The following is a 14653-nucleotide window of genomic DNA, read 5'->3' on the forward strand; positions in this document are numbered from 1 at the left end:
GCCCTCAGCTTGTAAGCCTGAGTCTCCAGTGACCGCTGCTGTGAAGCTTAAGGCAAACAAACGTCCTCTTGCTGTGCCAAAACATACCGTTCATCTGGGTGCTGCAGAGGATCTGCAGTGAATGCAATTCCCAGTGTTTCAGAGGTAGTGGTGGCCGAGATTAGCAAGCCTGACTTAATGAAGAGCTATGATAATTTCATATGCACTGAACAGGGGGAAATAAATAATCAAATGAAAAAGGACAAAACCAGCAGGGAAAGAAAATTTATTTCCAAGTATCTACGAGAGTGCTACAAACAATAGAGACTAAAACTCAAAGCATTTAAAACTATTAAAAAAATGTAGTTGACAATGTCCTTCTTAAAAACTAAACATAAAAATGTAGAAAAAGCAATTGTTAATTCTAAAACTTGCTCCATAGTGAAATAAAACCAGATAGCATCAACGAGGATGGAGTCCTACAAATGTTTTTTTCTTTTTTAACTTTATTTCCATTTGTTAATTTGTAAATTGATACTCATTTTTTATATTTATTTAAATTTATGATGGAGAAATGTGCAAATCTAGCAAAAAATTCTTTGGATTATAAACAGAGAAAAATCATCAACCAAAGAAATTTGAACTGAATTAAGTAATAAACTATAGAATTATATAGAATGCATACAGTTATAATAAAGTGAAATATTACAATAAACATTGTAGAGCAAATCTGCTGATTTAGCAAACTCTGCATTATAAAAACATAGGAATATAATGGGACAAGTAATATGTTACGAATATAAAGCTGAAACATCATTCCTAATTTTAATGAGTTAAATTTTAATCTAACTACATATATGGGGGTCTTCAGAAAAGCAATACATCAACAAATCAGATTTCCTTTCAGATCAAGCAGTTTGCTACCTGACTGCAAACGAAGGACAGGATCCGTAAAATGAATGGTAGAAAAATGTATATCATTTCTATTTATTGCCTCTTCCCATATTGCAGCTGCTGATCTCTGACCCTAAACAGCAAACTATATTAAATTTAGCAGAACTACAGCTGTACACAGATGCTGAAAATGTTGATGTGTGGAACCTATTCCGATCCCTTGCTCATTCTGAACTAATATAAAAAAGTTACAGATCATTTTTTCGATTAAAAACATACATTACAAAGAACAATTCTGAAAGCACTCTGTATTTCTGTCATTACAAATTAAAATGTCTTCCTAGCAGTAGACGATGCTATTCTACTGTAGTAAATGAAAAAAGGAAAAAAAAAAGAATGAAAAAGAAAAAGAAAAAATGTAAGTGCCAGAATCTTAATTAATACTCAGGTAAAGTAATTGTCAGGTAGAACAGCCTTTAGGGAACTTAGAGCTAAATTGGGTCAGATTTAAGTCTTTAAAACCTGCAGAAGCTTAGCACAGATACTGAAATTCAAAAGCCTGGAGTAAATTGTAAGTAAGTACAGTGTACTCCTGTCCATTCATAAAGTCATTACTGAAGTCTCTGGAATTCCTAAGATATAAGATAAATGCATATTACATGGGAAATATTTAAAAGAATTACACTTAATTTAATCCAGAACACAATATTATTATATGAAGACTATTACTGTGTTCTGGGAGCAGCCACAAGCTGTAGATAGAGAGGGTACAAAATGTTCACCAGACATTACATTTTTTTTTTATCTAAAAAACATTTGTAAAATGTACTTGATTTTTAAATAATCACTTAACAAGGCAACAAACCAACTACAAACACATAATAAATAAGGCTATTAAAAGGTCACAACTGTAGTAAATTAGTCAGAACTATAAATGGGACATTAGAAACACTATGTTTTTCCTTATATGCTTAATAACCAGAACAAGAATTAAAAAAGAATCAGTTTATTTCAAAGTCTGCTTCTTATATTGAAGCACATATTAAAGCAACAGTACAATGTTCATAAAATATAAGTGTGATGCTGTAACATTTCTTACATGTCAGAATACTGATATTTGTATGTATACTAAAATAAGAATTTTAAAATTGTACAAATAGATACATTAAAAATGACATAGAAATAGGGCGCCTCCCACTGCAACAAGACAGAGTTTTTATATCTGGCACGTATTAGTTCAAGATGAAAGTATAAGCAAAAAGATTTACAAGAATCAGCAGTAACAAGGTTGATGCTCAAGAGACATAATAATTGTACATTGTACTGTACATACATCATATGGGTTTAAGCTGGCTGAATATTATATATTTCAAGTTTAAAAATGCACTACCATATAGAGTGTCCATAGTTTAAGGCGAAATTACAGCTCAGAACTGTTATCTTTTCTAATTTGTGGAAGCTTCTTTGACATAAAAGATTTAGATGTTCATAATACATAAAAGATTTCCTTTATTTGTAGGTTCACTTTTAGCATTTTCCTTCATTTAAATATTTTGTATTTCATAAGTGGGTTTTTCCTCTCGTGAAGTTGATAGCCAACTTCTGCATTTGCCTTTTGTAGGAAAAGGTACTTCACAGTATTTACCACTTTTATATCCTTCTTTATCAAAGGAATCTTCTCTGTCAAACTTTAAATGAGACTTCTCTTGATTTTTAAAAAAATACCTGCTTACATTTCTTCTGGATTCTTCAGAACATCAGACACAGTTCTTAAGGCCAAATCTGAAACTTTATTGTTAAGAATCATCATCGAAAGTGTCTTTGGAGCCATACAAGTCTGCAAGTTTCTTAAATCGAGGTCCCCAATTTTGTAGATAGTCGTAGTCCAAATCAGAATCTGTTGTTGCTGACTCTAAGGAGCTAAGTGAACCAGCCACTGAGCCTCTGCCTTCATAGCCGTAGATCTGAATAGAGTCATAGGGAGGAGCAGTTGGGTCGTTGTCGGCCTCCTGTATTCTTGTGTTGATGAAATCATCAACATCAACGCTATTGGGAGCTGGCCGAAGCCCTGGTCTTGGCATATACTGATACTCAGGCTTTATGTCTTTACGAGGAATAAATCCATTGATGCCATCAGGGTTCTGCAAAGTAGCTATGTCAAAAGCTTCGGTATCTTCCTCTCCTCCACCTTCATCATCATAAGTAATGATATTCTCTCTGACATCTTCTTCTTCAAACACGATCAGGGGTTCTTTTTTCTGCCTTTTCAGTGTTACAAACAACACGACAATGACTGCAGAAAAAATAAAGCAAGTTAGACCACACTCTAAAGCAGTATCTGTTTTATGAATTCATTAGGGCTGGGACCTAACAACTTCCTAACATTGGATGCTCAGGTTCTGCACTACAGTTCTTCTTGTATTTTTATTGACATCTGCATTTTTAGCATATTTAACTAGCTAAAAGCATGACATTGGAATATAGATGTCAACAWACAGATTCGAGGGCTTACATTTGGACTGAATACATTGCTCAAGCTAAGAGCTCATTACTGCAAGACTTCAATTCAGGAACTGCATTTGTGGGCCCTCAATGCTKCATGAGCTTTGTGGCACTGCCTTTGATAAGAGTCCAATCATATTGCATAGCTGCAGTGAAACACAGATGAATCTTTACTCTCCACTGGATGCCCAAACCTAAACCCTAATTCCATGTTTATAAAAACAGACATTTGCATGAAAATTGCATTTCTCTAATGCAAGACCTCAAAACACGTGCTTTTGTTGATTTGTTCCTTCTCACTGCAAATTTCTTTAAAATAACTTAAAATTACATTAAAAAAGTGACCATAACTTCCCATAGGCCAATTAATGTTTTATATAAGTATTTTCAAATCATCAGGAAATGTTTTATAGCAGTTTCTTAAAAGCAGCTCTTTGAGCCATTCATTTGTCTTCAACAAAAGTGGAGTTAGARGGAAATAGCTGGTAGCAGCCATTAATCCTAGCTGACCTCAATAAGGAACCTGTCATCCAGGGAAGATCACAAAACTTAAAACTGTGTCATGACCTCCTTTAACCACTGTCCCTGATTAACTGGTATTAGGCCACAAGAGGACATTCTCTGACCATACTCAGGCAAGTTCACTGGTGTTTCCTATTGCAGTTATCACATAGTGCATTTCAGCCAAATAAATTAGTGTCACCTATAAAAATAAAAGCTGAGAAATAAGGATTGATGTATCCACCTCAGAACTAAAGACAAAATTAACATTACAATACAAACAAGCATAGAAAAATAAGAACGAGAGAACTTTTCTTACCTAATAAAATCACAATGCAAGCAAGAATGGCAATTAAAGCTCCAGTGCTTAATCCAGCATTGAGGATGTAGGCTTCGGCATTACAGGAGAGCAAGGAACCATTGCTGTCACAGCCGCAGACTCGAATGGTGAGGGTGTTGGTGCTGCTCATGGGTGGGAGTCCACCATCACTTATTACAATAGGAAGAAGGTATAAATCTTGCTTTTGGCGACTAAATCCTTCACGTCTAACAAAAACGCTTGCTGTGTTATCTGTTTAAAGAAGGGAGATAAATTATAATCATTATTTTTTCCTCAAACTCATCCTCTTAGGAAATATTGAAAAATTATATTTTGCTACAATGGTACTGATTTTTCCGATGCTGTAGGCATGCACAATAAACAGATTACTGCTTTCTTAATGAGCCAAAGGCAATTACAGTATTGTGCTTCATTCATACAGTACCATACTCAATTTTAATTTTGTTAGGGTGATGAGGGTAATACAAGGAACACAAAAAATGGTTCTCTTTGGTTATATCTTTTTGCATAAATTGGTCTCATTTGCAAAGTATCTTAACACCATTCATATGTGAGTTCAATTAATTATATACCATAAGGGAATACAGCTCGCAGTAAACAAAGCATTTATTTTATAAATCATAATGTTTATGACTGATTTGAAAGTGGTATCATATAAACAGCTGAATATTAGCTCTATCAACTATGCCAACTGAATGCATTCATTATAAATAGTAAAAAGTATATATATATCATAGAAAGTCCACTCTATAAATTATTACCATAGAAGATGACATTAGTAGTGTTTCTAGAACTCCACTAGTCTTCAAGGAAATTCATGATACTTCATCAATTAATTGAATGATTAAGTCTTGGCAYTTCTGCCTGTGCTGGTTCTAAGCCCTATCCAGAATTAAAGTATTCAGTGGAGGGGAAAAAAGCARATCCCAATAATTTATTGTTCTAGGTGTCAGACCTACAGAAACAGAAGGCAGAATTCYGCACAAAAATAGCCTGTATTAATAGAACTCCCACCAAAATGAAAACAAACRTAACTGTGTACTGGTAAATTTAAACCTTGATGTTGACCTATTTCAGTTAAACACACTATATTTCGCAGTTTTCATCCAAACTCCCCAAAGCCAGAATTCACATATGCRCTATATGTCCAGGTGAATTATGAATTATATAGATACAATAAGAAGGTCAAGTATTGCTCCAAAACTATTTACAACATCACTGAACAAGTGCCATGTTCCTTTCCATCTTACGCCTGGAAGCCAAGCTGCAGCATCAGTGCAGAACATCATTTTAGACAGGTCTTCAAACTCTTTGGGGTGACAGCATTCAAAAGGGAAGTGTGTAACTCGAAACACTGGGATGAGACCGCCAAAGTTTCCTGCTCCCAGCCATTCCAGAAATACAGAAGGAAACAGTATTTCTTTATAGCATTTCTTGTTTCTTAGTTCTCAGCTTGAACCAAAGTTCATAAAATTGTAAACATCCTGAAGTAAGTAAAATGAAACAATTCTATCCATGTTTTTCAGACCTTCAAAAAGATTCAGTTTCAGATACGGATTTCCTTCACTCAACCTTTTCTGTTTTGCCAATGCTCTTTATTTTTCACCGTATAACAGGAGGAAAAAAGAGAATGGGATGGTTCTTTTATCTGCTAAAAGGAGGGCTATTCACCTTCAATGGTTCCCATTTTACTGCTGCCTCGGGGTACTGCAGAAGATTAATCATTTTCCTCTTGAAGAGTCAGCATAAATTCCAGAATTTAATAATGCGAATCATAAAACCTCTTTTAATGATCTGACCACTGCTATTTCCATGAAAATCTGTGAATAAATTATACCAAAAGAGAAGTATTCTTGCCTTTTATATTAATCACCCATGCAGACATTGCCCCTGACATGGGACAAGGTCTGTAACTGTCTCCAAGTTGAGTGGACACAGATAAATTTATCGGATAATAAGGATGCTTGTACTACTGTCCTGTTTATCTGGACTTCCCCGCTAGAAAATTCTRCAGATCATACCAGAAAAGAATGAAATTATTTAGGACTGTCCTAGATACCATCTGCTTAATACATGTGGAATTAATTCATCTCCTCGTGCCTGCACTTTGCCCCCTGCTAACCCTAACCTCAACAGATGCCCAATTTGGTTCTCTCTATATATGACAGTGCCATAGACTGTAAGATGCTTAAGTTTCATAAAATTAACATGTAGCTGCTAAACACCTTGTCAGCTTCTCCTCTACATAACAGTCATGTTTGTTAAGGATGGAGAGTTGATAAAGATTTGATTATTTGTCAMTATTGGAGGTGCTGTTTGCTTCTTTTCAGAGTCTTTTCAATCATCTCCTAAATGTTTACATGCAACATTTGTTCAACTAGGTTTTGTGGCACAATTTTTAAGAATATCTTAGTGATATAAAATTGTCTGAATGATAGGCTTCTTCCTTTGCAACTTTAATGGGCTTGTAACAATTTGTTATAAATAGAAATGTAACATTTAACATCTACAAATCTATCAGCTAATACTTACAATAATACTTATATAATCAATAAAATCAAACTATTCCATAGGAGTCTCTAAAATGCATGTAATAATTCATTTCCTCTACATGAGAACAAAGAAAGAACTGCTCTATTAAAAAAAAAGGTTGTGAAACAGATTATTTTTGTGGTTAAAAAAATATGAACATTAATAGAGAGCTAAGATGCAACTACCTAGAGACTGCACAGGCAATTTGGAAGGAAATCCAGGCCCAAGAAAATCCAAGTTCATATCCCATTTTAACAGTATAGGCAATCAAGAGCTTACAGTCCATGCAAACATCTGATTGGCCAGCTATGTCTATGATTTGGTTACCTTTTGCTAAAACACTACAATTTAATAATCAAACCGATCAGACACAAATGAAGCAATTAAGCCTTGTTGTCTTCACTAAATAAATATATCATCTGATAAAATAAAAATTATTTTTAGTATGATTTGTTTAGATCGTAACTATAGTAGCAGTTATATAGCATAAGATATGCATGCACTACCCAATAATAACTCAGAGCAAGAACAATATCACACAGTAGTGTGTTTAGTCTTCTGGCCACATATTTTGTATTATATTATATTTTTCCTGAATTTTGGCAGCTTTAATAGCATTCCTAATATGAAGCTGAAAAAAGGATGGCAAATATTCTGTTATGATACAGTCAGGCCAATTCCACTGCAGTCAAYTACACTATACTGCACTAAGGGTGAATTTGATGCAACGGCTGATGTGTTTAGTTCAATTTAAGGTGATTTCTGGTTTAACATATTTTTTTAAAAGTAAAAGTCAATAAGCATACCAAGCTAAAGTTTAAAAAGGCCTCACATATATCAACCCCCAAAGGTCAGGTTTTTTTTAACCTTTTTCAGTTGATGTTCACTTCTTATATTTAGAAGGAACATAATATCTATGAGAGGAAAAAAAAAAAAGAACTCTTTTTAACCTAGATAAAAGATAACATATAATCCTAGCTAATATTCTCATCCTTGCTTTTTCATCATTTTCAGGTCTCAGKAGTATAAGTGTAATCCAGGCATAATGGCTTTTTTTTAAGCCAAGAAACAGAAGTTAAATGTCAATACCAGCTTACAACTATTACTTAACACATATGGGAGCTACTAGACYGGCAGTCTTTTAAAGAACACAGTGTGGGTTAACAAAAGATAGAAGGACGAAAATATCCATCCCAACACCGTCCAGAAAAATATACATGCTTTCATTTTTCCTGCTATTATTGTCTGGGGAGTACCATGTCCAAAAGTGTTGTAAGTAAGTGAACAGATTACCTATACTCACCAGGAAATCTTCATAATTAGAAGTTCAAAAAGTGCATTGCTTTATGGTGATTTTCCTTATCTTTCATTTTCCTCTTTCCTTCTAGTGATCTTCTCAACGGTTTCCCAAGTTTTCCTCCCCATAAAGGCAAGCCTAGCTTGGGCTTTTTGGGGTTGTTTTAGCGTAGCTATTCTGTAAGGTGCCTTCCAGATAAAGGCGCTGACTGCAGTGTGAATATCAGCAGCTATGTCAGAACATGAGAGCTGCCTTGRCAAGAAACCTAACCAAATGCGGGGGCTGATTGCCTTGGATCAGTACCAGGCAGTGGCAACCGCTGCAGAGAATCCAGGGCAAAACCCCATCATTTCACTGACCATAGGTTTCAAAAATCTCTTGAAACAGATTGAAATTGAGAGTCAGAGGACATGTTTCTATTGAAAAAATGGATTTTAGTCATAGATTTTTGTGGCCTTACAAACTTAGTGTCAGTCTTCTGACTTGAGGTTAATGCTTTCTAAAGAAATTATGTCTTGTGTATTTTAAAACATCATTATGCCTCACTTTTTGATAGTGAGGTGTCATTCATCCTTGGGCAGCATGCAAACACAAGGTTTTGCAGCAASGCTGGCTTTGTGCCAAGCCCCCACAGGCGGTGAATCCAAGCAAAGGTCATTACAGCTTAGGACRGAGCAGGATTTGAAGCAGGAAAGCCATTTGTTAAGAATATGTCTTTCTTCTTGTTTTCATGAAGGGCCATGCACCTCTGCTACGCTTTTGAAGTTGACTTCAATGGAAGTAAAGCTGAACAGAGGCTGGGCAAATATAGTGCTGTTTATTTACGTGGTATAATGTAAGTGAACAGTGCAAAAGCAATTCAGTGTTTTATCACAGCATGTGATAAGCCATTATCTCATGTTTTCTATGGAAGATAGTCTCAGCTGAAAAACTTGGTAACACAGTAGGCTATTAATAGGATGTAGAATGTGATTACTTTTTTTTTTTGGATTACTGCAATATGTGATTACTTTCAGTAGCTGGTAGAAAGAAACTCTATTAAATGATAATTACAGGACTATATTCACTTTAAAGTTCTGTAATAGACCCAAACACTGGAGTTTTCATTAACTGTTCTCCACAGTTAATAAAGTCATTTTTCTTTGAAACTTGCAATTCCATCTAAAAGAAGTGGCATGGTACATACATAGACTACTCAGATTTACAAATGAAAAAGAGAACTTTAAATGATCATGTAAATTATTTGACTTACAAATGGTAACACTTCCTCTGAAAAGGTTTTCTGTCTAGAAGTACATAGAATKCTAACCTTTTCCCTTTGCTCTCTACCATAACTTATTAAAAAAAACCTCAAACAAAAAGAAAATAGTTAAATTGACAACACAACTGCAATAAAAATTGTACAGTAATGATGGAAAGACAGTATGGAAATGGATGGACTTCATTACATTCATTATATTACATTTTATTACACATTTCCTAAACACAAAATTATACAGAAAGATTAAATCCTTAAAACAACGTCTTGTTGAAATGACCTTTCACAGTATTATCAGGTCCAGTCACTGTATTCAGTGGACATCATTTCCATTATAAAACCTTATTATCTGGGTTAACATTTTCATTAAAAAAATGAATTTCATGCATATGGAACTGAAGGATTAATAGAATTGGTAGGCGTCAGGCACTATGATACCATTTGCCTGCAGCTGTCTCAGYGCACCTCAATTCTGACCTATGTTTTCGCTGTTATTTCAGATGAGAATCTTCCCTGCCAGTTTTGCCAAGTGGTGCCAAAGGATGAGTAACACTTGTGATACTRTTTTCCACTAGAGACTTAGCTGGTATTTCTAAGCTCATTCCTAAGTGCGGGAGGAACCTATGTCTCTGAGGGTGAAAGACTCATAATTTTTATGCATAATCCAATCCATTTTCAGATTGATATGATGTCCATAAAACACCTTCTAAGGAGAAACTTGACCTCAGGGTCTTAAGCAAAACGTACATTTCTATTTACATCTCTTTAAAAATGCATTCACTGATTTATCAAAAAAATTGTGTTTTACTACCTTTAAGAGAATAAATATATTCCGTCCACAAGATCTTTTATGAATTGCATATATAGGTACAAGTGTTGAGCACTAGAAAATATTACTTTGGTCCTTCAAGAATAACAGAAATTGTGCTTAGGAACTCTAGTGATAATTATCCTCGCTTAAAGTGTTGAGAGATATGGTACAACATGTCACTTACTTATGAGAAAAAAATTCTTACTGAAATCATGTMTCTTGACTATGTTGCCTTTTGTATGTCTGGCAATCTGTAGTAAATCCTTTGGCTTCATGATTTAAACCAGTTCAAATGAGTTCTGAATTTCAGGGAACAGTCAAGCTTCTCACAAACATTAAAATTTGCTAATTAAAAACAGTTTCTTGGAAGTTGAAGCATTTTTATAGGAAAACAACACATGAATAACCACCAATATATAATGTAAATATCAATTAATTATCATTAAATAAGTAGAATAAATATTTCTGATGACTGCACTGTCTTTTTTCTGTTTTTTTCCCTCTGGCTTCCTCAACCTTTGGCAAGTTAAGCTCACTGAAGCTGTTGTGTTAGAAGTTTTGGTTTTCATCTATGTCCTTTTGCCTACAAGTTTCTCGCATCTTAAAATACTCAATCTGAATGCAAGGCTACCTATGTTTCATTAATTGAAGGYTGGCAAAGAGATCAGGATTCCAATCTGGGCAAGTTTCACAACAGAAATCCATACTCWTGTTTCCTACAAAAGGTTAGTGTGGCATCAGTTTTATTCCATTACGACTCTAGTCCATGTCTGTCATGATCCATAATATGCAAAAACTACTAAGCAGCATTAAGTGGAAAAAACCAAGCAACTTAACACTTTCTCATTCCTCAGCTAATTTTAGCATAGCAAGTAGTTTTGTGGAAATCACAAAAATCTGCCTACTACACTTAGCAAATGTTTCTGGCAATGTTTATCCTCTTCCTGGGAAATATAATGGCAAYGGATTTTTCATGTAGGGCATTATGATGTAATTTGAAATATGTATTCAAGAAAATGAAAGTGATTTAACGAGCATTACGCTATTCCAAAAACATCCCTGTAGATCAGCTCTATTTTTCCTACCTTCTTCCCCTACACCTCTGAAAAACAGGTACTCTGTCAAGGTTAATGAAAATGCTGTTGCATGACATTATATTGGCCATTATTTTTCCTTTGTCATTTCTTGGAACAGTAATACAGAAGGAATCTTATACAAACCTCTGTTGTCTCTGAGTGTAAAATTTGGATTATGAATAATTTCAGGTGGTAAACTGAAGATAAATCTTGGTCCATTGGCCGAGTCATCCTTGTCATCAGCAGTAATTGTAATAAATTGCTGTAAAAGAAAAGTAGTTTAAATAAACAGTTCCTTCTTCAGAGACACRACATACAGACAGCATTCAGAGGAGACCCTTGAAAATAAAGAATTTTGAAAGTCCAAGGAAATAGAAAAAACCTCCAAAATATCCCAAACAAACATAGGCAATTATGAAAATGCTGCAGATACAAGACTGTGATCTTTATTTGATCTTTATTTGCTATTACATTTAASCAGCGCAGAATTATAGATGCATACACATTCTCATACACGAATTTGTGCTGATAATAACTTACTAAGCTAAAAGATCTCAACAGCTTTGAGGGAGTTGTTAGCACAATGTCCTCTTCAAACTAGTACACTAACTGCAAAAGTGCAGTTAATGTGTAGAGCCATATGCTAGCTGATACCATCCCCATTCCTTACGGGCTGTTCAGGGATAAATCTGCAGGCTCCAAGCTGCAAGCGCTGCAATGTGTTTCTCACCATAGCATTCAGAGTACTTCTGCAACACCCGCAACAGGCTCACAACTGGGAATGCTGYTCCCAGTCATGGTTGGCAGATACCCACAGCCAACACCTGTCACGTTCAGYGCATGCAACACTACTCTATAGCTGCTGATAGCAAAAAATAACTAAATAAACCAYCCCCGCCCTCAAATCCCCAGGAAAGTGCCTGTCTGTGTGCTCTAGGGGTCTTTGCCGAACTTTGAAATAGAGGTTCAGTTACTAACGCTCACTCAATTGTCAGAAACTGGGCTGGTACCCCAASGGAAAAAATTAATCTGCCGGGAATGCAGCGGACGAAGGCGTACGTACCTGATTGCTTCGAGCGTTCTCACACACAAACGCTTCGTAGGCTGCTGCAAATTTTGGAGCGTTGTCATTGACATCGATGACCTTAATTGCCACTGGAACTTTGGCTTCCTGATGTTGTTTGTCTAAGGGAATAAGTGAAAAAGAAAAAATGAAACAGGAAAACCCCTCAAAACAAATCTCAACAAAAAACTGTGTTAGCTGTACAAAAGTAAAAAAAAGAATCAGGCTTAAGTTTATCTATTAGGATTTATTACAGCTCATTCAACTCAGACAATTAGAAGCCTACAGAATTTATATCAATGATTGTAAAATACCTCAGTGAAATACTTACGGACTTCAACTGCAAAGATAGAGATATTATGCCATGCAATTTCTTCCCTATCCAAAGCTTTTACTGTCTTGATGTTGCCATCTTCTGCATTAATAGTAAAATATCTTTCAAGGTCAGTGTGACGATCAATTGAGTATCTAAAGAAGATTGAAATTCAGTAATTAGATAAAAGAAAAAGATTTAGCAGTTTCATGCATCCAAATTTGTTTTATGCCATATTACTAGTTTTAAATAATTTTAAGCAGTACACTTTTAACATGATGGCCATATCAATGGAAAGATATCTGTTTTTTTTTTTTTTTTTTAACAAAAAGAAATGCACTTGGGTATAGAAAGAATATTATGTCAGAAACTTAGCATAAGCCTTTGAAAATTATTGTTGCTTGAAGTCTCCAGAATTAAACCTACGAATTTACTATATATTCTTATCTTACAAAAATAATACAAAATCTACTGAGATATTTATATTTTCACGTGTTTCATATTAATGATGATCTTTTAAATCTTCCAATTTTCAGATTATTCAGAAAATTGATTGATCATACTAGATTATTAAATATTATTCATTATCTACACATTTCCAAACTTTATGCACCTCTGTTTTTTCTATCTTTACCCTGCAATTCTTTGCAATGTTAACTAAACCTCCAAACAGAGTTTCATAATTTAATTCACACTGAAGACATGACAAACAAAAACACACAAATGGAAGAGTATGCAATGTAAGTGCTGAAAGTAAAAGTGTGTGTATATGCTTGTCACTAGAAATTAAGTGTTGGCATTGTCTCCAATCTACTGCAAATATTTCTATGTATTTAGGAAAAAAACATCCTGTCTGTGATGGGCTATTTTATAGAAAATATAATGTAGCATACAGTCAAAGATGGATGTCCTCAAGTATATTTTAGGTGTTCAGAGCTATAATATATTACACTTTAAGCGTTCTTTAGWGACACGGTCTTTGAGGAAAGCATAGTTAATGGAAAAAGATGTACAAATACTGAAGCGTTACATTATTAATATTCTGGTTGGATTCAGAATTTTACCATTACAGGTCTATCACACTATCTTAATAAAGTTGCATAACAATTCTAAAAGCTGAAGTTTACCCGTAAAAACAAACAGCCGGTACTAACGAAGCATACCTTATAGCACTGTTTGCAGCATCAGGGTCTTTGGCATGTACTTTTCCAACGACAGTACCAGATGCTGCATTTTCTTGTACTTCAAAAATATAACTTGGTTTTAAAAATATGGGTGGCTCATCAGCATCTTCCACAGTTATCTTCACTGTCACTGTGTCCTTGAACGGTCCATTGCTGATGAACTTAGGATCAATATGTACATTGGCTGCCTCTACCTTCAGACTGTAGGACTTTTTGGTTTCAAAATCTAAGAGCTGTGAGAAACAAGATGACGGTGCATCCGTTGACCAGAGTTAGCAAAACTAGAGTGTAAAAAGCAGTAAACAGTCCCCTAGTATTCAATAACATAAAACAAATGTGAGCATATCTTTCAACAAGCTTGGACTGAAATGCATATATTTAAAAACACGAAGACTCGAGTGGAAGGAGCTACACTCTATGTATGCAGCAGCGGCAGCAGAGGAAGGTCACCCAGGGCAGCCTTCCAGGCAGCACAGAGGAGAGGTGAAGAGAAGTTACTAGAAAATGTTACGCTTGGTCTCTCCCAAGCTGGCAGGCTTTCCTTTAGGGATACGGATACGGCTTGCACTGCTGGCTGCACCATTTGATAGGACAAAGGCAATTATTATTTAAGTAACAGGGGAAATGTGAAGATAGCTCATTCTTCATCTTTCACTTCTGTAGTCTTTTCTGTCCATAGAGCTCATAGCACTTTAGAAAGGGCAGGTGAAATACCACCCCACGAGACAAATCGTTTTGAGACCCTGATCCAGCTTGCAGCATATCTGCGTCATTACTGACATGAAATGGCTGCAGGGTTGCACTACTGGTAGCTTCAAAATGACTATGCCTCTAAATAACTAAGATGGTACCAACCACAATTCAGGCAGGGCTAACATTACAGACTGARTTCAGGCTCTATAC

General features: G+C 35.2%; 1 protein-coding gene across 2 annotated transcripts in view; it reads right to left on the bottom strand.

Moving 5' to 3' along the window:
- Positions 1 to 249: 249 nt before the first annotated feature.
- CDH11 (cadherin 11) overlaps positions 250 to 14653 on the bottom strand; it is a 68500-nt gene continuing 54096 nt past the window's right edge. For both annotated transcript variants that reach the window (XM_085306435.1, XM_085306436.1), the window contains 6 exons: positions 13730 to 13983; positions 12585 to 12721; positions 12254 to 12375; positions 11335 to 11452; positions 4196 to 4447; positions 250 to 3166 (listed from right to left, as the gene is read on the bottom strand). In XM_085306435.1, the coding sequence (XP_085162561.1) occupies positions 2670 to 3166; positions 4196 to 4447; positions 11335 to 11452; positions 12254 to 12375; positions 12585 to 12721; positions 13730 to 13983 (1380 nt within the window). In that variant the 3' untranslated portion in view covers positions 250 to 2669. The remainder of the gene's footprint in view (positions 3167 to 4195; positions 4448 to 11334; positions 11453 to 12253; positions 12376 to 12584; positions 12722 to 13729; positions 13984 to 14653) is intronic.

The sequence above is a fragment of the Rhea americana genome, unplaced genomic scaffold (assembly GCF_003343005.1).
Source record: "Rhea americana isolate MKP2758 unplaced genomic scaffold, rheAme1 scaffold_24, whole genome shotgun sequence".
In the NCBI taxonomy this organism is placed as follows: Eukaryota; Metazoa; Chordata; class Aves; order Rheiformes; family Rheidae; genus Rhea; species Rhea americana.